This window comes from Zootoca vivipara, chromosome 16 (assembly GCF_965207765.1).
Source record: "Zootoca vivipara chromosome 16, rZooViv2.hap1.1, whole genome shotgun sequence".
NCBI classification, from domain to species: Eukaryota; Metazoa; Chordata; class Lepidosauria; order Squamata; family Lacertidae; genus Zootoca; species Zootoca vivipara.
The window spans coordinates 9,620,861-9,645,855 of record NC_142599.1 but is presented as its reverse complement, the minus strand read 5'-3'; the positions used below and the strand labels follow the sequence as shown (position 1 = coordinate 9,645,855).

Below are 24,995 nucleotides of genomic sequence, written 5' to 3'. Positions count from 1 at the left end.
ACAGCAGCCAAGTCCTTCTCTGCCAGGTAAACAAATTAACAGTGTGTCACTAATGACGCCTACATCTGCTGCTTGGTATTCAGATGCTTGACATAGGAGGCCGAAACAAAGCAACGTGTTTGTGTGTGTCTGTTGCAGGCAGCAATTGTTATTTAGGTCTGCATGGATTATTTCCACTTACTTGATGGAGACACAAAAACCTGCTGATGGAACCAGGAGAAATGACAGTTGTGGCATTGCCATGTAAGAGAGAGAGAGAGAGAGAGAGAGAGAGAGAGAGAGAGAGAGAGAGAGAGAGAGAGAGAGAGAGAGAGAGAGAGAGATTACCTCTCTCCACATTTCCACAGATGCCTGCAGCACAACAAGCCGTTTCTGCTTGAGAAGTAGGGAGAAATTGCGCATTTTAGCTGAATTGTGTTTTGATTTCTTGGAGAATATCCAGCTCTTCTCCCTGGAATCCCCTGTCATCCTCCAACAGCCAGCTTTCTCATAAATTTAATCTTGCCTAAATACCACAAGCTGGTTGTTGTTGTTGTTTAAAAAGAAGGTCTCCTTCTCTAGGCCATGTGGGTAAGATTAAGATTCCACAAACTGGCGCCTTTTGACTAATGCACTTTGGAGAGAGAAGAGAGAAGACAGAGCATTGAACAGATGTCTCTTATCTATATCATCTATACCATGGTGGGGGTGGAGCAGTTTGGCCCTTGAGTGTTTTGATTTGAACAATATGTTTGCATGTGCTCATGCAGATGGTTGTGCTCTGACTGCCCCTATTTGTTAGGGACAATTCCTCTTTGCTATTACTCTGACTCTGGTAAATTGCTTCCCTATGTTTTTGCTTTTGCCTTTTGGGGATGCCTTGTTCAAACATGGTTAGTACAAGCTGCTAGGATTGTCATCCATTATCTTCCGCATTTCCTCTTAGAAGTTCATACATGGTCCTCCCTCCCTCCCTCCCTCCCTCCCTCCCTCCACATCCTTGTAAAGTAAGTTAGGCTAAGCAATTGTGACCAGCCTCAGATTGTCCAGTGAGTTTCATGGATGAATGGGGATTTGAACCTGGATAAAAATGTAAGAAGGACCCTTTTGGTTCACATAAAAAATCTATCTAGTCCAGCATCATATTTCCCTCAGTGGCCTCTGGGAAGCCCACCAGAAGGATAGAGGGACAACGGTCCATTCCCACTGCTGTTTCCCAGCTACTGACATTCAGAGATATGTCTGGTCTGCTTGGTCCTAGCCCAACACTCTAACCATTATTCCACATTGCCCTTCTTTAAGAGTTGCCATCCAGCAACATTTAACTGCATCACCAATCCTCTGAGTGGTGGTGGTTGAGTGGGTTCATCTTGCTTTTAGAACACCTGTTGAAGTTGACCCTTGGTGGTGGTGAGGAGAGAGATTACCTGATCAATATTCAACAAACTGCATGTTGGGTGATACACAAGGGTTCAATCCTGCTTTTTCAGGGTGCGGGAGCAGGAGCTGGCTGATGTGCCCAAATCAAGAAGGATTGAATTCCCTGCTCATCCGCTGAGGAACTGAGGTTCAATCTTGCTTCCTGCAAGGCTCGGGAATGGGGACTGGTTTGCATGCCTGAACCAAGAAGGACTGAACTTTCTGCATATTAGCTCATGAATGGGGGTTCAGCCCTACCTCCTGCAGAGTTTGAGTGTACCAGCCAGTCCCCACCACCATGCGTTAACTGATGGCAGGGAGGTCAATCCTGCTTTCTGCCACCATGAATATATGTATCCCACACCTAACATCACATATTACATCAGGTGTGGGACAGGTGAGCATGGTTTTGTTCTTGCAGGCAAAATGGGGAGGCATGGAAGGCCAAGTTTGACCCACAGGCTAGAAATGCCCCATCCCTGATGTAAACATTAAATTGGTATGCAGTGCACCACTTGCCATTTCACTCATCAAACAGTATATTTAATGTTGTTGGTTATGTCTTCTTAGACAATTTGTTGTAGCAGTTTTCCCTGCTGAATTCTTTAACCAAAAGAATAAACACTATGTTGGCTTTTAAGACCAGGAGAGGGCAGGTATTCGCAGAGTACGTGAAGATAGCAAGTGACAGGCAAGAGCAGAGCCTTCAGCAATGCATTATGTTCTGAAGGTTCAGATAGTGATCTTCCCTACAAGGGCGGGAGTGGTGCAAGGTGAACGTATCCCGTTTTCTTCTGTGAAGTGCTGGAGGATAAGTACAGGTGCATTCATAAAGCTAATGACTTGATACACCAGGAACCAGAGGCTCTTCTACATATCATATCGGAAGCTGCCTTGCCCACCTGTCTGATCTACCCAATCCAAGCATGGCCTGGAGCACAAAAGGGAAATCTGTGGTCCTCCAGATGATGTTGGACTCAGCCCCAGCCAGCATGATGGTCAGGGATGCTGGAAGTTGTAGTGCAGCCACATCTAGATGGCTATTGGCTCTTGACATGATGATGATATGATATGATATATGATATGATATGATATGATGGGATGCATAACCTACTGCCCCTCCCCATACACCCTATAGGTGTTTGTTGGCCATGCAGCACCTCACTGCAAATGAATGGAAGGGTTCATGGGTACTGTTTCAAATCTCAGTGGTGGCATGGGTTGAGAGTCTTACAAAGTCCTAAAGCAGGGGTGGTGGACCTGTAATCCTTCCAACGTGGCTGAGCTCCATCATCTGACCACTGGCCATGAGGCTTGTGACTGATGGGAGTTGGTGGCAGTCGTGCTTCTGAATCCCAGTGGCTGGAAACCACAGGAGGGGAGTGTGCTCTTGCACTCATATTCTGCTTGTGAATTTGCCACAGTCATCAGGTTGGCCACTGTGAGAACAGGATGCTGGACTAGATGGGTCATTGGCGTGATCATAGACGGTCCTTCCTATGTCCTTATGAGTTGGTGTCCAACATGATCCTCAAGGTCACTTCCAATTCTGCAATTCTATGAATCTATGGACATCTGAATATCCACAGGTTCCCTGCTCATGTCCAACAGCCCTGCTCATGGATATATTCAAGATTGATTTGTTCACTTATTTTTTAATGAAATAATAGCTGACTTCAAGAGAACATAAGAAGAGGCTGTTGGATAAGGTAAGGATATTCTAGTCCAGCATCCTGTTCTACAGCAGCCAACCAGATGCCCAGGGGAAGCCAGCAAGTAGGCTCTGAGCACAGCAGCCCTCTTCCCACTTGTGATTCCCAACAACTGGTGTTTCGAGGCACAGTGTCTCCAAAAGTAGAAGAAGAACAAAGCCACTGGTATCCTTTTCCTCCATGAATTTGTCTAATCCTCTTGTAAAGCCTTCCAAGTTGGTGGCCATCAATATTCCATATGGGGGTGAATTGGGAGCATTCATTTCCATTCTATTTATTCTCAACAAAATACTCTTCTTAAAAAAGAAAAGAAAAACAGGAACAAATATTGTTTGTTTACAGGGTGGAGCCGGCACTTACCCGCATCAAAGAAGACAGGAAACGGATCATCCTTCCAGCTATTGACAACATAAAGTACAACACGTTTGAAGTGCAGCAATACGCCAATGCAGCTCATGGCTACAACTGGGGACTCTGGTGTATGTACATAATCCCACCGCAAGACTGGCTGGACAAGGGGGACGAGTCTGCACCCATCAGGTGACTTTCTGCAATTTCATACCATTGTTACTTTACTGCTGGAAGTTCCTTAATCCCAAGGGCTGATTTTGGTGACCGCTCCCCACAAAAACAAAAACAACACTGCATGCCTTGAGAGGGGATGTTGTGTGCCTTGAGGAATTTAAGCCACCCCATCAGATGCATCAACCACACACCACTGTTCTGAGTTGGCCGAGTCCTTGTGCAACTTTCAGAGCAGCATTCTGTCTAGGCATTATTGGGATAACTGGGTCCAATTACAGTGGTACCTCGGGTTACGAACGCGATCCGTTCCGGGGTATCAGATCATGGACATTCCCAGTCCCACCTGGAGGTGCCAGGGATTGAACCTGGGATATTTTGCATGGGAGACAGATGATCTACCACTGAGCTGTGGCCCTTCCGCCTCATATTCACTACTGCCACTGCCGGATCACTTGACCTCTCCATCCAGTGAAAAGACTCAGGAACTGGAGCTGCTGCCTCCACCTGTCCTGCACTCTTTTGAGCAGCTGTGTGGCTTAGGGGCAGAGGAAGAAAGAAAGGAAAAAAGCACCAATAATGAGTATGTGGGCTCACAAAAAAGGGAGCCCCACTGATGGCATCTTCCTCACGTGCCCCACAAAAAGCAACCTTTCTTCTGCGACCTTTCTCCTGGACACTCTGTCCCACTCACATCTTGACTAGGAAGTCAATAGGGCCGGAGAAGAAATCAATACAATTTTTTGCTTTTTAGTGTGCATCTACCTACCCAGCGGTTGGTGCTGTGGATTAAACCACAGAGCCTAGGGCTTGTCGATCAGAAGGTCGGCAGTTCGAATCCCCACAACGGGGTGAGCTCCCGTTGCTCAGTCCCAGCTCCTGCCCACCTAGCAGTTCAAAAGCACGTCAAAGTGCAAGTAGATAAATAGGTACCACTACAGCGGGAAGGTAAATGGCGTTTCTGTGCACTGCTCTGGTTTGCCAGAAGCGGCTTAATCCTGCTGGCCACATGACCTGGAAGCTATACGCCGGCTCCCTCGGCCAATAACGCGAGATGAGTGCCGCAACCCCAGAGTCGGTCACGACTGGACCTAATGGTCAGGGGTCCCTTTACCTTTACCGTTCCTAATTTGTACTCCCTGAAGCAGTATGTGGACCAAAATGCAGCTATGCACATATATATGTTCATCTCAAGGGGTAAAACAGCCTGGGGAAGGAGATCCTGAAGGAAAGCAGTGGCTGTGGAAATGGGTGAAGCTCCTCCCCTCCTGACGGCTATTTTTCTCTTCCAAAGGCCCTCCACCCAACTCACAGTTTGAAAATTCAGGAGCTGCAGATGTTTCATACCATCCACCCTCCCTCCCTCCCTCCATGTGTGTGTGTGTGTGTGTGTGTGTGTGTGTGTGTGTGTGTGTGTGTGTTTTCTCACGCGCATGGTTCCCCCCCTTCTTTCCCCATTAGAGGCAACCCCACGCCTGAGCAAAGGTTCATAAATGATGCAAATTGGGCTTTAGCCTTACTTTTCCTCTTATCGCTGCAAAACAGAGGGATGCGACAGCATTCATTTTATTTATCTTCAAGCGGTGCACGTCTGTTATCGGGGACCTCCTGCTCTTTGTGAAGCCTCAATATGCAGGCAGGTAATTGCTCAGGAAATCTGAATGTCCCTTGATAAACCTGGCCAGCTTTTCTCCTTCCTCTTTCAAAGAGCAGCCACTATTTCATTGTCACTGTGGAGATACATCTATGCACTGGCAATGTTTTGCTATTGATTCCGGTGGCCAGGGAAGCGGAGACTACACCAACTTAATCTTTGGGTTTCTCTCTCTCTCTCTCTCTCTCTCTCTCTCTCTCTCTCTCTCTCTCTCTCTCACACACACACACACACACACACACACACAAACACTCCTCCACTCTTCTGATTGGCTCCTCCTTACTGTTGGATTGTGTGTTGCTACAGACCACGTATTATTTTCCATTTTACCTGTACCTCCATTGTCCACACTCCTACCTTCACTGCAAAAATTTCAAGGGATATATGCTGTTTAGTGGTGTTTTTCCTCTCCCACCTCTTTTGGTCTGGCCACCACTGGTATTAAGACCTTCCCATTCTGTGCTCCCATGACTCTTGGAACGTGGCTACACCATGCCATAGCAACATGCTGAAAAGCACAGGGTGGGGGCAGGGAGTGGTGACTCCGCTGTCCCACTTGTGGAACAGCAAAAAACTTTTTTAAAAAAGAAGAAGCCAAATGAGGTAATAAAAACAATCATTTTATTATTTATACCCCACCTATCTGGCTGGGTTTCCCTAGCCACTCTGGGCGGCTTCCAGCAAAATATAAAAACATAATAAAAAGTCAGACATTAAAAACTTCCCGATACAGGGCTGCCTTCAGATGTCTTGTAAAAGTTGTACAGTTCTTTGTCTCCTTGACAACTGATGGGAGGGTGCCACTGCCGAGAAGGCGCTGTCACTGCTTTTGCCTCCAAGTAGTAACTCCCCCCAGAAAAAAACCACCCCCTTTTCATTCCTTAATGTGAAATGTCAAGCCAGAAGTTCACAAAGGCATAGGATCTGGGAGTGAAACTAAGCAGGCTGAACCTTGTGATGTGTGGATTCCTTGTTCACACTCCCTGCCACTCAGAGATGGCAGACTTTGGCACTCAGTGGCATAAGACTTGAAGAACACACAAAAAAGCCTGCTGAATCAAGCCAACATCCCATCTAGGCCAGAGTCCTGTTCTCATAGCGGCCAACCGAATGCCTGTGGCCAACCTGACTGCAACAGCAACTCTCCCCACCTGTGATTCCTAGCAACTGGCAATCAGGGACACACTGCCTTCGATAGCAGAGATAGAACATGATAGCCTGCACCATGTTTTGCAAACCCTGATGATCAGTTGATTCAAGGCCATGCACTTGCAATTGGCTGCTAGTCGGCAGTTCCCAAGTGCTGGGATTTTGCCAGCTCCACAGCCCACCTTTCACCCTAGCTGCATCTTTAGCTGCCCCACACCTGATATCATATACCACGGGTGTCAAACACAAGGCCCGGGGGCCAAATCCGGCCCGCCAGACCTCGTCATGTGGCCCGCCAAGCGCCCCAGCCAGCGGGACCTAGCAGCGGGACCTTGCTGCTGAAGCGCCGTGCCGACAAAGCGCCGACAAACAGCTGGGGCCGGGGGGGGGGGTAGAAAGGCGGCCGGAGCAGCGCCGCACGGAGAGTCCCGAGCCTCTGCGACGCAGCAGTGCTCTGTAGCACTTTGAATCCTCCTCCTGCCACGGCTCGGCACCTGGAAACGGCTGCTGCTGCTGCTGCTGAAGCACAGACAAAGCACCCAGCAGCGCCGCGTGGAGGAGGAGGAGGATTCAAAGTGCTACAGAGCACTGCTGCGTCCCAGAAGCTCGGGACTCTCCGCACGGCGCTGCCGGGTACCGACCCGGCAAGCCGCCACCTCCTCCTCCTCCTCTTGCCTCACCTCCTCCTCCTCCTCCTGCCGCGGCTCAGCCTCACGAACGTGCAACTCTGAGGCTTTACGCACTTCTCCTAAAATGGACACCCGCTGCCTCACACTGCACGGGAAATGCTTTTTGCCCCTGGGTCCCTTCGTGCTCTTTTCTGGCGCTGAATCAAGGCGGCGACCCCCCCCCTTCCCTTTCTTTCTTCCTCTCTCTCATTCTTATTCTTTCTTTCCCTCTCCTTCCTTCCTTCTTTATCTCTGTCTTCTCTCCCTCTTTCTTTTTCGTTCCTTCTTTATTCCTTCTTTCCTACTCTTCTTCCTCTCACCTCTTTCCTTCCTCTCTCCCTCCTGCTCCCTCTTTTCTTCCTTCCTTCCTTCCTTCCTTCCTTCCTTCCGTCCTTCCTTCCTTCCTTCTGTCCTTCCCATCTTTCTTCCTCTCCCTCATTCTTATTCTTTCTTTCCCTCTACTTCCTTCCTTATTTCTCCCTTTCCATCTTCTCTCCCTCTTTCTTCTTCTTTCCTTCTTTATTCCCTTCCTTATTTCCTACTCTTCTTTCTCTCCCCTCTTTCCTTCCTTCCTCTCTCCCTCCCACTCCCTCTTTTCTTCCTCCCTCCCTCCCCTCCCCTCCCCTCCCTCTCCTCAGAAACATAGGATGCTGCTTTATACTTCTGGCCCTTAAACCCTGGAACCAGGAGAGCAGCTCCAGTGAGTCAACCTCAGCCAGTCCCTTTGGTGAAGGGTGGTGGCTCACTGGCAGAACATCTGTCCTGCATGCAGAAGGACCCCAGCATCTCCAGGTACCAGTAGCTCTGCAAAGCTCCTGCATGAAACCCCAGCGAGCCTCCACCACCCAGTGCAGTTACCAAAAATCATTTTTCAATAAATTGTACAATAATTGTACATTTGAATATCTACTTGCCATTATTCTGACTATGTTTCTGCTTTCAGAGCTAGTTATTACTTACATTATTACAAAAAACAGTAATAATTGAATGCAGTGACAATAATTTATGATAATAAAGAGTGGACACATAGTCCTACAGATACAACCAGCCCTTTGAGGGTGACCAAACTGCTGATGCGGCCCCCGATGAATTTGAGTTTGACACCCCTGTCATATACCATAAATGGTTTACCCCAGGCATCCCCAAACTGCGGCCCTCCAGATGTTTTGGCCTACAACTCCCATGATCCCTAGCTAACAGGACCAGTGGTTGGGGAGAATGGGAATTGTAGTCCAAAACATCTGGAGGGCCGAAGTTTGGGAATGCCTGGTTTACCCAAAGCAGCCTCAGAGGCTAGATGGGGAGCCTAATTGTCCATTGGGCTGCTTCCCTCCCCACTCACCTGCTCTGCCTACTGATGCACTGCTCTGTTGCATTCCATTATCAACACCTCCTGGAGCCATTAGTCACCTGTCTCCAGTCAGGCTCGCCTCTGCCTTGAATTTTTATCTCCTTATCCCAGCAGTAGTGGCCTGTTAAAACAACCCATACGTTTCTCGCTGATTGCTTAATGTACCATAGAACGAGGCAGGTGATGCTCCATCAATGTGCCATGCGCAAGTATTCCGCCATCTCCGCAAAGTGTGTTTTGACATTCTCTAATTTATAGAAATGAGTTTGCAGCGAAACACGGCATCTTTCTGCCCAGCCTCTCACAAGCTCTCCCTGCTTCAGTGGCCTGAGAAAACTCGGTTGTTGTTTTTTTGGGTGCATATTAAGTCTTTGTTGACGTCTTGCCGACTCTCTTGACATCCTTTTGACTTCAGTGGTGCGGGTGTGGATTTGTGTCGCTTTGATTCTAATCAGAAGTTACTTCTCTCCCCTCCTCCTCCTCTGTAAAGACATCTGGGAAATGAGCAGCAAAAGAGACAGATGGCAGGCCAATTTCCCCCCTCCTCCTGGATTGTCAGATTAGATTAAGGCATTAAGGGAGACGAGATCTGTCAGAATAGATCACACCTATGATCCATCTTTTCCCACGCCCTGTCTGTCAAGAGCAAGGTGTGCTGGTTTCTTCACACTCAAGAACTAATAAAGACAAAGTATATTATCCCATTGACGACAATAGGGACCCTCCAAGTGTCCCTATTTCCCAGGGACAGTCCTGGATTCATAGAAACTGTCTTGGTTTCTGATTTGATCCTCGAATGTCCCACTTTTCCTTAGGATGCCCCTATTTTCGTTGGAGGGTATGGAGATAAGTAACTATACAACCTTTAGCAAAATAAAAAAATTCCTTCAGTAGCACCTTAAAGACCAACTAAGTTTATATTTTGGTATGAGCTTTCGTGTGCATGCACACTTCTTCAGATACCATGCACACGAAAGCTCATACCAAAATATAAACTTAGTTGGTCTTTAAGGTGCTACTGAAGGAATTTTTTTATTTTGCTTCAACTCAGACCAACACGGCTACCTACCTGTAACTATACAACCTTTAGAAGATATTTGAAGGCATCCCTGTACAGTGAAGTTTTTAAATGTTTAATGTTTCATTGTGTTTTTAAATATGTTGGAAGCTGCCCAGAGTGGCCGGGGCAATCCAGTCAGATTGGGTGGAGTATAAATCTTATTATTATTATTATTATTATTATTATTATTATTATTATGGAGGGTGTGCAATAGAATGTATATTCACCATTGCCCTAAGGCCCATGTAGCCCAGCATCTTGTCCTCACAACCAGAACATGAGCCCAAAAGCAGTCTTCATCTTCAGTTTCTAGCTGGAAGATCCTTCGGTAGTACATATATGCTGGATTTGTGCCGCTGGTTCCTTTTGCAGTTTGTACTGAAGGATGCTGAAAATTTCCCTAGAATGTAAAAACTGCCCTGCTTGATCAGACCAAAGGCTGATGTAGTCCCAGCATCCCAGATACCCATTGTGGGAAATCTCACACTCGGAACATGAGAGGAACAGCCTCTGGTGTTCAAATATAAGTCACTTTCACATCATAAATTTAAAGTGTGTGACTTTCTTCAAATAAACTGTAATTTACCACCCACAGAGCTATGATTCCCAGCACCCTTAACAAAGTACAGTTTCTAAGATTCTTTGGGGAAGGCATAGGCTCTAGATATGCTTTAAAGTCATGATGTGGATAGGACCGTTGCCTTCAGGCTTTCTCTGATAACTCCACAAGTAAAACCACGGGAGAGTTACTTAAGGAAGGAAGGAGGGAGGGAGGGAGGAGCTAAACAATCATGGAAGGGGCCTGGAGATCACTGAGAAGCTATGGCCAGGGTATGGATCCGCTGGGTGGATACTGGGAGGTGAGGGAGTCCATTCATTTTGCATGTAAACATGGACTTATGTAGACTGGAGCACAGTCCACTTCTTTGAATTCTGCAATGCAATTCTCCAGCTAAGTTCTTGTGGTTGGCATCTGTCTTTTCTCAAGAGACAGTGGAGTCCACCTTCAGGGGTGAAGCCAAACTGCTGTGTTAGCAGCACCAAAGTGACCTCCTCGGAGCGTAAAACTGGGCAGTGTCTCGAATGTCATGTCCGAGGCTTTGGACACCACCTCCGAGGCCCGGCAATGACTTGGACATGACTTCTGGTGCTTTGCAAGGCACTGGAAATCAGGTTGGCACAATTTTTTGTGGGTGCTCGGGCCCCCAAGGTCCCCTATTGTTGATGCCAGTGCTTTCAAACATACGTTTTCATCCATAAGGTCTAGATCAGGCGTCCCCAAACTGCGGCCCTCCAGATGTTTTGGCCTACAACTCTCATGATCCCTAGCTAACAGGACCAGTGGTCAGGGATGATGGGAATTGTAGTCCAAAACATCTGGAGGGCCGAAGTTTGGGGATGCCTGGTCTAGATACTCGTATGTTTGTGTATGCAGTGCTTTTTTCTGGGGGTACCCAAGGGTATGCAGTACTGGCACCTCCCCCCACCCCTGTTAAAAGTGTGGCACTTACTATAACAACTTCATGGTGAGTAGCGGCAACTTTTTTGCTTTTTCAAAAAAGAAAAAGCACACACACACAGAGAGAGAGAGAGAGAGAGAGAGAGAGAGAGAAGCTGAGATTTTCAAGAAGTATTCACTAACTTTCAAAGGTAGCTTCTCATTCACAAGGTTTAGAAAGTTGAAAGAAAGAAAGAAAGAAAGGAAGGAAGGAAGGAAGGAAGGAAGGAAGGAAGGAAGGAAGGAAGGAAGGAAGGAAGGAAGGAAGGAAGGATCCAGAATGAAAGCTGAGGATCTCAAGAAGCGTAATCACATGTACCTATTCTCATATTCCTTGGCTTTTATTCTTTGCCTGCCCAGAATTGCAACACCTACATACACTCAAGTTGATAACTGATAGCAGTGGCTACATTGCTGAATGGTTTAAGGGTCTGTGGGTGGGGCGCGTAGCTCAGTGGTAGAGCAGCCGCCTTCTGTGCAGAAGGTTATAAGTTCAATCCCTGGTGATGGCAACTAAAAAGGATCAGCTAAGAGGTGGCATGAAAGAACCCTGCCTAAGAGCTGGAGAGCAGCTGCCAGTCAGAGTCGGCAGCACTAGACTAGATGAACAACAAGTGTGGCCTAGGATGTGGTGTTTCCAAAGAGATGCATGCCGTTATGTATGCTTTTAAAGGGATATCTGTAAGACCAAAATAAGTTTCTTTTTATGTTTGCATACTTTCCTTCTATTTCAGTCAAGTGTTGATAACGCTGCATTTCTCCCCCTTTTAAATATCCATTTTGCAAAAATGATCACTCAGCTACCACCAACAGCTGCCATTCCCATTTATATTGGAGAAATCCTAATGTGCAAAACAGCCCACACATTAGAAATGAGGTATACTGGAGGGGAAAGGGGGAGGGAAAGAGGCAGCGTTGCCCTATAGCAGGAAAGCTGGAGCAGAATGAACCAATGCCTTGCTCAAAGGAACCAATTTCCATATATAATATTGACGTGTGTTGTTAAATATCTGTCCATGGTGTTATTTACAATCTGCTGCATGAGAATTGGAGCAGGGAGGGATGGCGGAGAAAGTCAGTTTTGTTTTCATTCTAATTGACACTTTTTCAAAGCAGTAGACAAACTGAAATCCGGTTATCCCTCAAAATTCACACTTCTCCAAATTTTAGCAATTTAGATTCTCAAACCAACCAATGGGATCTAAAATGCATACATTAGGGCAACTTGTGTATTATTATTTTTCCCCTCAAAAAGCATGCAGTAGTCAAAATAACACACCCAAATGTCATATGTGCAAAAAAGTATATATTAGTCAAAATTTGTAGATATTTCCACTTAAATGCTGGCTAATTTTCACTGGGACTTAAAATAAAAACCTTACAAATTGCTGTGGAAATGGGGGGGGGGGAATGAGAACTGAAATAACCCTATATTATTTGTCTATCCCTAGAAGTCCATCATTGTGATGGGCAATTCTCTTCCCTATCCTTCCTCTAAAGCTGCTGTTAGGCTTATTGTTTGTTTGTACCCTGACATCTGGCTGGGTTTCCCCAGCCACTCTGGGTGGCTTCATTAAAACATTTGTCATTAAAAGTGTCCCTAAACAGGGCTGCTTTCAGATGTCTTCTAAATGTCATATAGTTGTTTATTTCTTTGACATCTGATGGGAGGGCGTTCTACAGGGTGGGTGCCAGTACCGAGAAGGCCCTCTGCCTGGTTCCCTGTAGCTTCTTCTCTTCTCGCAATGAGGGAACTGCCAGAAGGCTCTCGGCGCTGGACCTCAGTGTCCGGGTTGGACAATGGGGGTGGAGATGCTCCTTCAGGTGTATTGGGCCGAGGCCGTTTAGGACTTTAAAGGTCAGCACCAACACTTTGAAATTGTGCTTGGAAACGTACTGGGAACCAATGTAGGATCTAATCCCCTTCTCTGAGGTTGATGTCTACACAAGGCATCCCCAAACTGCAGCCCTCCAGATGTTTTGGCCTACAACTCCCATGATCCCTAGCTAACAGGACCAGTGGTTGGGGAAGATGGGAATTGTAGTCCAAAATATCTGGAGGGCCGAAGTTTGGGGGTGCCTGGTCTACACCATCACCATCACCATCTACCCCTACATCTAATGGCTCCTATGGGCCCTGGGAACATAGGCTTGCAAGTTTGTTGCAACTGCTCCTGCCCTACATGGCTGTTAACTAGAAGGAAGAAATGAGACATAATAAGACATATTAAGCATACAAATAAAATTATGTATGCATGTGTCCTTAAATTCATTCAGGCATTTCATGCACTTGGACATCAGAAGCAATTTGGCCCTAATTCTGTAATCTTCCATTTGTCCAGGTGGGGAAAGTGTGTGTTACTTTTTGAAGAGCACAGGGAGGCAAACACATCAATAAAAACATTTTTAAACATTCTCAAAGCAGTTAAAAACACTCTCTCAGCCACCAGTTCCAGGGTCCGTGGGAACAGTAACTTTCATCCATTAAGTGCCTGGGCAAAGAGAAAGGTTATATATGTCAATAATGGTCAATAGTCAATAATGAGGCAGACAGACACACCTTGCCAGGAAAGGCATTTTGCAAATGGGGATTATCATCCACAACTGCTGCAGCAGCAACAAGAACCCCAGATTGCAGAATGAGAGGCCTCAGCCCAGTGAATGCTGTGTTTACGTCCCACTGGAATCAGAAGAACGAGATAACCATGACTCACAAAACGATTTAGCCAAAATGATTTAGGCTTGGCTTAGAGCAGGGATAATGATGAGAGGCAAAATCTTTGCCACCATGGCCAGTTGTCAGAGATGAAAAGAGGGCTACTCTACCACATCTGGAGGGCCCCATTTTCAAGCAGGAGCAACACCAGGCATCAGATATAAACCCGCAAGATGAGCCAGATTTCAGCTTGCTTTTGTACGCATTGAAGTTTATTTCAGAACTTTGCTTGATAATTATTTTTTAGTCATTACAAGCCACAATAGACTTGGCAGGAGGGTCTCTGATTCAATTTATCAGTCCTCCGTGCATTTTATATTATGATTAAACACAAGGCAAATTGATTAGAATGTTTGCTGCATGTTGGTAAAATATTACTTCCCTGGTAAGGAAGCTGCTGTTTTCTTTCTTTCTTTCTTTCTTTCTTTCTTTCTTTCTTTCTTAAGGCAGTAATAAAGTTCCATTAGGGGAAGTTTTACAACCAACATCTAATAAAGGAATGAATTGAATCATTGCATGAATAAACGGGTAATGGGTATAAACGGAATAAACGGGTAATGCTCTCATTGTTTTTGGACCAAGGCTGGGTGTTTACAAGGGCTGTGCTGGCATTTTTTGTGGTTCTCTTTTGGAGCCTCTCTCTTCAGAGTAGGGATAGAGAAGAAATTAAATTCCGTTTCAGTTCAAGGGCTGATGTACCTAATTTGTGCTTTCCAAAACAATTCACAGACCAAATCACAGCCAAGGTCTCAGGTAGCTATCCTCTCCTGTCACCTGCTATCTGTCTGTTCTTTTTCAAAAAAGCTAAGGATGCTAAAGATCGCACCCAGGACCTTCTATATGCAAAACATGTTCTCTTCTTCTCAGCACTGCTATCTCCCCAACTGTATCACAGTGGCTTGTATTTGGATGGAGAGGCTGTAGCCTCTGAAGGAGCTGCCAGGACCTTCTAAACCAGGGGTAGACAAACTAAGGCCCAGGGGCTGGATCTGGCCCTATCGCCTTCTAAATCCAGCCCGCGATGGTTGAGGAATCTACTCATGTAGAGTAGAATGTGTCCTTTTATTTAAAATGCATCTCTGGGTTATTTGTGGGGCATAGGAATTCATTCTTTCTTTTTCCCCAAAAAATATAGTCCGGCCCCCCACAAGGTCTGAGGGACAGTGGACCGGCCCCTGCTGAAAAAGTTTGCTGGCCCCTGTCCTAAACTCACTTACATTGTAGCAAGTCAATTTAACTTCCTTCTGAATAGACATGGGAAGGACTGCACTGTTTTCACATTGCAATGCAATATAGGAAGCTGCCATCTAGCTCAGTGCCATTGCCTAAACTGGCTGGCAGTGGCTCTCTAGGCAGGTTGTCTTTCCCAGCCCTGGATTGAACCTGAGACCTTCTGTTTACAAAGCAGATAATCTACTCCTGAACTGTAGCCCTTTCGGATCTAGAGTTGGGTTTTCGCTGACTCACATTGACTGGGTGAGTGGGTGGATGGATGATGCATGGATATGAAGTTCATTTTGACATCACATGGTGTGACGTGGGTTTGTGTGGAAATGCCCCTCCTTTCTTAGAACGGGCCTTTTCTGTGGTGGCTTCCCCGATTGTGGAATGCTCTCCCCAGAGAGGCTTGCCTGGTGCCATCATGACATGTCTTTAGAAACGAGGCAAAAACTCTCCTCTTTACCCAGGCCTATAGCTATTAATCAAAAGCCTGTGAAAGTGGGGTGGGGGGAAGAGATAAAAGCATACTGGTCTTGTAAGATAAGAAGCATACTGTTTTATCAATGGTGATCTGTAATGTGTTTTTAATGTTGTACACGGCTCTGGGATCTGTTGATCAAGGGCTGTATATAAATTGAATAAATTGTTGTTGTTGCTGCTGCTGCTGCTATTCCGAAGGTGCCTTGTTTGAACCCTTTGTCCTTCGTTTGTTTCCCCTCATCAACAGGACACCAGCCATGATTGGTTGTTCGTTTGTGGTGGACAGAGGGTACTTTGGTGAGATTGGACTTCTTGACCCTGGAATGGAAGTTTATGGGGGAGAAAACATTGAACTTGGTATGAGGGTGAGTGACACATTATTGGCTTTGTGGACTGTAGATCAAGTAGGGCTTGAAGAGATAAGAGCTCTCGGCTTAATGATTTAGCCTTGCTTGGACTAGGCCTTTCGGTGTTAACTCATTCTTTGAGCCTGCATAACCATTGACTGTTTCAATTACTTCATGGTGGCAATCACAAGCACAGTGTGCTAGGGAGTAAATGGGACTGGAGTCAGGGGGGATCAGTTCCAAATAAATCTGTCTAGAAACAGACTAAAAAAATTCTTTCAGTAGCACCTTAAAGACCAACTAAGTTTTTATTTTGGTATGAGCTTTCGTGTGCATGCACACTTCTTCAGATACACTTGAAACAGAAGTGTCAGACCCTATATATATACAGAGGGTGGTGGGGGTGGGTGGGAATGGGTGATGGGCTGATGGGAGTGGAAAACCTGTAGATGGCTGTTAACGACTGCTGATGACTGCAATTAGTCCTGGGGGGGGGGGGGAGAGCAAGGGCTGAGGCGCTAAAGAAAGCTTTATCATGCATAATGAGATAAGAATCCAATGTCTTTATTCATCCCAGGTGGCTCTATGGTTTTAAGCTTGGTAATGAGTTCCAATTCAGCATCTTCTCTTTCCAGTCTGTTCCTGAAATTTCTCTGTAATAAAACAGCTGCTTTGAGATCTTGTATAGAATGTCCTGGGAGATTGAAGTGTTCTCCTACTGGTTTTTCTGTCTTATGGTTCCTGATGTTAGATTTATGTCCATTTATCCTTTGGCATAGGGTTTGGCATGTTTGTCCAATATAAAAACTTAGTTGGTCTTTAAGGTGCTACTGAAAGAATTTTTTTATTTTGCTTCGACTCAGACCAACATGGCTACCTACCTGTAACTAGAAACAGACTGTAAGACATCAGAGTAGTCATGGGTTTCAAGATCCCATTTCCTGATCACCTATAAAATTCACTTGGGCAAGTCACTATCTCTACCTTGCAAGGGATGTTGTGAGGGTAGAGCAGAACAACTCTGTGAGTTTCCCTGAGCTCCTTGGAATGATAATTAGGGACCAAACGTAACAAGGAGGTGCCAGCCAGAGGCTCCATGCACCTAAAATGAGAAATAAAGATTGGTTCACATGATACTGCCAGAAATGGGTCAGGGGCCAGTCACTGAACAAGAGGTGGGAGCAGGAATCATCAGCTGACCTTACAACCCACAAGTCAGTAAATGCTGTTGCTGTCCAGGCAATGTCTCAGCTATTAGCAAAGAACTATTATAGTTATTTGGAGGGACGCAGGTGGCGCTGTGGGTTAAACCACAGAGCCTAGGGCTTGCCGATCAGAAGGTCGGCGGTTTGAATCCCCACGACGGGGTGAGCTCCTGTTGCTTGGTCCCCGCTCCTGCCCACCTAGCAGTTTGAAAGCATGTCAAAGTGCAAGTAGATAAATAGGTACCGCTACAGCAGGAAGGTAAACGGCGTTTCCGTGCGCTGCTCTGGTTCACCAGAAGCGGCTCAGTCATGCTGGCCACATGACCCGGAAGCTGTACGCCGCAACCCCAGAGTCAGTCACGACTGGACCTAATGGTCAGGGGTCCCTTTAGCTTTACCTTATTATAGTTATTTGGGGTCAAGAGGAGTTCAGTGGCTAGTCTGTGTCAGCGGAGTCTTTAGGGATCCCAGGAACTGTTGCCCAGGATATGTTTCCTCCTAGCTTTCCATACGATGGCAGCTGTACAATGGAACTACACCCACGCCAGTTTCTACCCAAGGAACCTCCTGATAGCAGCTGATGGGAGAATGCAGAGGCTGCCGCTGCCATCCACATTACTTCTCCTCTGGCCCAACCCAACAAAGAAGCAGGCTGGCTGGAAGTGATGTGATGACAGTGAAGCGAGAGGATTCCCCAGATACTCCCAGCATCTGCATAAACATCAGGATGCAGCAGCAGCAGTGGGGAAAGGTCCCAAGGCTCTAGGAACAGAGACTGGGAATGGATGGATAGAGGCTTTGCAGTATGAGGACAGAATGAAAAGAAAGGAAAATGGAGAAAATAGGTCATAAAACAGAAGGATTCCAATGGAGGAGGAAGGTGCAGGGAAGGATCTGGAACCATGTCTGGGTTGGTAAGCACAGTGGTGAGCCAGGAAAGGGAGAGACAGAGAAAGAAGTGCAAGGTTATAGGGAATGAACCAATATACTACAGAAAACTGTATGGTCTGTTGGCAGGCGGTGTTACACTATGAAAAAGAAGGGTATCTAAACTCAAGTGGTAAATTTCCCACCAGCGGTCTCTAACTGGAAGAGACATGCTGGGGCTCTAAGAATCCTGAGAACCTCAAGTAGCACTTTTCTGAAGGCTACTTTCTTAAAGTGGGGGTGGGGTGGGGGTGGGGTGGGGTGGCCTGCACTCCCTACAGCTGAAATGAACCGGGATGCTTTGTGTGGAGGTCTGTGTGCAACTCTGCAGTTATCCCCCTGGTCCTACTTGCACCCAGAGAATTACTTACAGATGGGCAGCTACCTTAAGGTGAGCATGACTGTAGATGCCTGGCACAGCAGCCAAAGGCTGATACATAATTAGTGAGCAAAAGCCAAGCCCTGGAGCTCTGGAAGATGCAATTGTGCCGAAAAGTAGACACTGAACAGAGGGCTGTTCCAGAGGGACTGGTTCTGGGGTCTAGCAGCATCATAGAAACAGTTGGGGCAAATGCCTCTGGAGAATGTGGCTGGAGGCATCTGACTCTCAAATTGCTGCCAGAGAGTCGGAGCAGCTAAATTTGGCGCCTGTCAGTTTTCATCCAACTCCCTGGCGTAGACCAGGCTTAGCATATTCAAGATTGCTTGCTGTGACTTTTTTTCTCAGAACTGCTGCTAAATGTCTCCTTGAAGGTAGCAGCAGGATGATGCATCAATGGTCAGCACTTTTAAAGAAGTAGGCTGCGACACACTAAACCAGGCATAGGCAAACTCTGGCCCTCCAGATGTTTGGGACTACAATTCCCACCATCCCTAGTTAACAGGAACAGTGGTCAGGGATGATGGGAATTGTAGTCCCAAACATCTGGAGGGCTGGAGTTTGCCTATGCCTGTATTAAACAATTGGTTATGTTTTGGTGCTTAGGGTTGGGAAGCAGCTGAGTTTGAACCCCCCAGGGTAGTGATGACCCCTAACAGCAATCTGGAATCAGGAGCCCTAAGTTAGGTATTGGTTGACTATAGCTAAGGAGGAGGACCTATAGCCTCCAGCCTAATTTAATTTAATTTGGCCCACAAAGGTGGATTAGAAGAGGGAGCTTCATAGATGTAGTTTTCATAGAAACATAGAGTTGGAAGGGACCACAAGGGCCATCTAGTCCAACCCCCTGCAATGCAGGAAACTTTTTGCCCAATGTGGGCTTGAACCTATAACCCCACGATTAAGAGTATTGTGCTCTATACCAATAGTAGGGAACCTCAGGCCCCCGAGGGTCAAATGCAGCCCACCAAGCTTCTCCCTGTGTCCTTCAGGTCTTCGTCGGCAATGCCACCTGAACCTCAAAGGTTCGCCACTGGGTGAGCTGTACACATACGCAGCAGGTCCTGGCACAAGGGCAGACACAACAAAAATCTGATGCAGAGAATTTCAGAAGCACCCCCAATTTCCTTAGTCCCACTGTGGCTGCAAACTGCAATGCTAGTATTAAAGACTAGGATGATTTCAGTACTGAACATGGGTGAATCCATTGCCAGTCTTGTGAGGTGAATCTGATCTGGGATCCACTGGATTCTGAGCCAGACTCACTGGTGTAGCTTGGCAACTTTGGGCATGACCTGTACTCAACTGCTCTGCCACCTGGGTGCTGGTTCAGGGAGAGGACCCAGTTACCCTGCTTCCCCAGCTTCTGTTTCAGCCACTGTGAGGACGTGCAGTTGCTCTGCCACCCTGAAGAGCCCTTGTGCGGGTTGGGATTGCAACTTATTCCTTCCTTTAATCTGAAGGCTGCATTTCTCAGGTCCTCATGCAAAATAGTTCAGAGCTAAAACATCACGGGGAAGAGAAAGCAAAGGCTGATAGGAGCTAAAAAATTATTAGCAGATGGTTAATAATGCTTGAAAATGCCTTTACTAATTAACATTATTTACCTGCTGAAGAGAAAACAGAAGGCTTCTGCTTGGTTTTGTTACGTCTGATAAACCGTTGTTGAAATAATTTCAATCAACTGGAATCCGAGAAACCTGTCTAATTAATGAGACTGATCTGATTAGAATATTGCCTGGTGACCCTCCAAATCCTTTTTAAACAGTAACATTTGTTTCAGATAAGGTTTTTGTTTTTGTTTTCCAGCTGTCAGGACAGAGTATGTCTGCAGTGCATAAGGAACCATGGCAAACATCCCAAATTCATTCCCTGATAAGGAGCCGGTTTCAAGTTGCCAGTCCTTTGTAAATTTAGTCTCATGAATTAGAAGAACATTTCTAACCTTTCTGAATACAGAGTTCTATCACCTACATCCCCAAATCTGGATTTCCAGCTGAAATTAAACTGAGGAAGAAGAACCAACCTATTTGACCAATGCATGGAGGCTAAGGCTATCAGTGACCACTAGCCATGAGGGCTATATAGTGTCATGTATTCTACTCAATATCGACCCAGAGCAGAACTCCAACGTATAGTTAGCAGAGTAAAAATATAAACATGTTGCAGGATCCCCCCCCCCAAAAATAGGCCAGAGGCAATTGCATTTCATCCGGCAGAGCTTTACTGCCACTGAAGGCAGATGAGCATAATGGTCACAAATCCAATACATTCAGGATTGGCACTGTCCATAAGAAATCCAGCTGCACAGAAAAATGCAAACTGACGTGTTGTTCCTCCACAGTTGGAGACAGTATGCCCCTGAATGCCAGTTACTTTTTTAAAAAAATTCATCTTTATTCATTTTACACATAAGAAAAACCATACAAAATACAAAGAGCAAAAAGAGAAAAAAGCACAAAAAAACAAAACAAAAATCAAAAAGAAAAAAGAAAAAGAAAAAATATCTAGTAGTTTTATATCATCATCATAACTTTTGGACTCCCCCGGTTCCCCCCTCATTGATTCCCTATTACAATTCTATGTAGAACAGTTTTCACATAATACCAATTATTTTAAAATTAATTCAGATTTCCTCTCTAAATATCACCTTTCAATTTTTTCTATAAACTCAATTTTTATATACATATATTCTAATTAATTATTTCCCCAACTTAAATTTTTACCAGGAATGAAATTCCATTTTAATACTTTGTTCTTCTCCCCTTCCCCTTCCCCTGGACCCAGATTACCCAGATATCTCAGCAAATTCCATATTTCATACCAGTGTCGGACTTTCCCAAACAATCCAGCCTAAAATCACATGATTAAACTTTTTAACCCACTCCCACCCTTTCCGCAAACTTCCAACAGTATTTTTTAAGCCCAGCCTGTTGTTTCCCCACTTTGAATGCCAGTTACTGGCTATTCACCCATCATGGGGAAGATGCTGTTGTGCTCACGTCCAGCTTGCAGGGTTCCAACAGGCATGGTTGGCTACCATGAGAACAGCGTGCGAAACTAGATGGGCCACTGGTCTGATCCAGCAGGATTCTTCTTATGTTCTTGTGTGCCACTCAGTGCCAAAAGCTGCCGTCTCTGATTGCTGAGTGAGGGCCGTGAGTGGGGACAAGAACTCCCACTGAATATATCTGAATACCTATTGCTGGGCATTCTCAAGTGGAGAGAACACTGTTGCATGTAACTGTTCTGTTCCAATCCCCCTAAGACAGTGGTTCCCAACCTTTTTTTTGGCCATGCCCCACCCAAGCATCTCTAAAATCCTGATGCCCACCCCCTGGGACATATAATTCTTATTATTCAAAAACTGAACTCCTATTCACTTGGAGGAAGCCTAAAAGGCCATTAACTGTTAATAACTCATTCTCTAATTGCCCCCCTTAAAAATCAAATTGCCCCCCTGTGGGGCATATGCCCTATGTTGGGAACCATGGCCCTAAGAGGTTCCAAGGGGGCGAAACATCTGTGCACTGCCCAACTCCTTGCCCCTCTCCATTGCAAGCTGGATACATTATACAAATAAATTTGCACATTTCCCCACCATTTGCATGATTGCTACAGGATTTGCACACACGGGGCGGTATTCAGGCTTTACTCAGAGCCATGGAAATGAATGAACATTACTCCATTAGGGCCCATTGATTTTGGTGGGCCTATTGTGAGTAAACATTCACTAAATACCACCCAAGGGATCTGAAAGTTGCTTTGGGGAAGATCAGAAGCTGCCTTCTACTGAGCCACACTATTTCACTGTCTGCACTGCCTAGAAAGAGATATCCAGGATTTAAGACAGGGAACGTTCCCAGCCTTCCCCAGAGTTGCCAGCAATGGTGGCTGGTGCACTTTTTGGACTGGTAGGGCCAGACACAGGGAGGCCCACAGTAGGCAGAATCAGAGCCAATGGCAGGTAGAGCCAACTCATTCTAATTTTGTCCCCATCCTCCCTTCTGAGTTCTACAAAACGGAGATGAAGGAGGTGACAGCCAGGGCCGTCTCCTGGACTGGTTGTAGTAAGAAGGCAGCATCCCATTCACCCTAATGGATCGGCTTCCAGCAGTTGCCAAGGTTTGGAGCTGGGACTCTCTACATGTGGAACATGTGCTCTGTGACTGCACCATGGTCTTTCGTGCTTGAGCACGAAATCAATAGCTCTAACAAACTGTGGGTTATTTACTCCCCTGACTCATTAAAGATAACCAGAGTGCCTGACAAGCCTTATATAAGTCCCCTTATTAGCAGAAGCTACAGATGCCCTTGATTGTTTAGAAAAGGGAGCGTATAAACATTAAAAGCATACTTTATGATTTGACCTAATAGAAAGAGTTTATGAGCCATCTTTTTACGGTGCGGCTGTTAATCATCCTAGTAAAGCACTCGTTCCATCAGCTGGAGTGTGCCAGCCATCAGGAGCAATGAGCTGCACTCCCCCCCACCCTTTACTCCTCCTGATCTTTGGCTCCTCTCCAAGGAGGAAGGAGAAAACTGGTCCATGAGGGTCAATAAACAGTGGAACTGGCTGCACACCTGGAAGACACCTGGGGGGGCAGTTGTGGCCTTCCAACAGAAAGACACTGTCTCTTTTCAGCACCAGCCATGTCTCTAATAAAAGGTGGGGGGACCTGTGGACCTCCGGAAGTCATTAAATGCCAATCCCCCAGGGGTGCCACAATATTTGGAGAGATGCAGGTTCCCCCATTCCTGCAGTAAAGCAAGCACAAGGAGCCAGGTTTGATTCTATTCATCTGAAATATACGTAGACGTATGTCTGCATGAGGTGCATGTGCAAAGGGGGCTGCAGAATAGGAGGGGGAGGAGGAGGGGGGAGGGGGAGGAGGAGGAGGAGGAGGAGGAGGAGGAGGAGGAGGAGGAGGAGGAGGAGGAGGAGGAGGAGGAGGAGGAGGAGGCCTGGACATGAAGGTGAAGGTGAAAACACGGGTGCAATTCAGGGCTGACGAAGAGAAGGGAGAAGTGGCTTCAGAAATGGGGTTAGGAAGGTGGAAAGTGAGTGTAGTTGTTGCACGGGGTGGGAAAAGGAACCTCTATGGGGTGAATGTGAGGGGAGTGGCAAGCAGAGTGAGCAGGGGCACAGCCACTTTTGTGTGTGTTTGTTTATTTGTGTAGACTGGCTTGGCTTTGTTCTTGGCTTGGTTTTCCTGCTTTAGAATAAGGAGATTTCATGCTCCTTTGAACAGTCGTTGCTTTTTTATTATTATTATTAGTCCCCCTTTCTGCCACCGTCTTTTATAATAGTCTCACAGTTTACCTATGCTGAATTTAAACTCTGAACTCTCCCTTTTGTTGCATTAGCTGATAACGTAGTAGTTTCTGAAAGCCTCAGCATGCACTCCGATCAATCCCATCTATTTAAAAGAAAGGTCACTGTCTCCTATTATGTTTTAAAGGCATACAAGTCACTTCTGTGTTTGTAAAAATGTGCAGACACTTGGCCTGCATGACTAATGCACCCATCTGGCTCTTCCACAGGCTGGTGAACTGCAATGCTGGGTGGCAAGCATCTCTGAATGTCACAAATCTGTATCTAAGCCCAATATAGTCTTCCCAACCGTGGGACCCAGATTGGAAGGGCTGTAGCTCAGTGATAGAGCTTCTGCTCTGCACACCAAAGGTCCCAGAATCAACTCTGGGCATCCGCTGGTAGGGCTGTCTCAAGACAAGGGATAGGCAGTCTAAGACCCATGGGCCACAAGGGTCGTTTAACCAGCCCACGAGTTGCCCCTGAAACAAGCTGCCCACTAGGCGAGTCTCCACGTGCTCCATGGTGCAGCACGGTGCAAGGACTCGCTTCCATGGTGCTGGAAATCACGTCTGTGCAGATGTGGGAAATCTCAGGCGCGCATGCTCACACTGGAGTGTATCTCCACTGGAGTCCGCATGATCACACTGGAGTGGGTCACCACTGGAGTGAACCAGCCCAGGCGAGGTAAACCTTGCCAGCCTCTGCTCAAGACCCTGGACAGCTCCTGCCTGCCAGTGCAGATAATACTGAGTTCCATGGACCAATGGCCTGACTCAGTATAAGTCAGCTTCCTATTTTCCCACATTGCTGGATTACAATTCCCATCATCCCTGAACGTTGCTCATGCGAGATTGTGCTCATGGGGGTTGTAGTTCAACAACATCTGGTGACCCTTGCCTGGGAAAGACTGGCTTAAAACATTAGGAACCTCTTGCAGCCTCACCCTGTACCTTCTTGGCTCTATCCAACAATGTCCTTTGTTCTCCTTTAAAATTATCAAAGATAGGGAAGCTGTGGCCCTCCAGACATTGTTGAATTCTACCTCCCATCAGTCCCAGCCAACATGACTAGTGGGGGGGGGAGGGTGATGGGTGCCCTGAAATTTCTGGACAGCCATACATGACATTTCAAAATACAATTTCATAAGGTAGTGCAGCTTGTGGGGTAAATTGTAAGCCTTGTGTGACCAATACACTGGCCTCTGGATGTTGTTGGAGTCCAGTTTCCATCAGTTCCCAGGCAGCATGACCAATGGTGAGGGATGATGGGAGCTGAGGTTCAGAAACATCTGGAGAGCATCACTTTGGCTAACCCTATTTTAGGGATGGACAGGCCACCACAAACCCATTTCTCCAAACATTCTTGCCTCCCCCTGACACAGTTGCCTAATA

General features: G+C 46.3%; 2 protein-coding genes across 2 annotated transcripts in view; both read left to right on the top strand.

Moving 5' to 3' along the window:
- Nucleotides 1-3,654, top strand: part of LOC148683084 (polypeptide N-acetylgalactosaminyltransferase 9-like) — a 42,909-nt gene extending 39,255 nt beyond the window's left edge. The window contains exon 4 of the mRNA XM_088659894.1: nucleotides 3,453-3,654. Within this exon, the coding sequence (XP_088516020.1) occupies nucleotides 3,453-3,654 (202 nt within the window). The remainder of the gene's footprint in view (nucleotides 1-3,452) is intronic.
- Nucleotides 3,655-15,681: 12,027 nt separating this feature from the next.
- GALNT9 (polypeptide N-acetylgalactosaminyltransferase 9) overlaps nucleotides 15,682-24,995 on the top strand; it is an 87,427-nt gene continuing 78,113 nt past the window's right edge. The window contains exon 1 of the mRNA XM_060269465.2: nucleotides 15,682-15,794. Within this exon, the coding sequence (XP_060125448.2) occupies nucleotides 15,687-15,794 (108 nt within the window). The 5' untranslated portion in view covers nucleotides 15,682-15,686. The remainder of the gene's footprint in view (nucleotides 15,795-24,995) is intronic.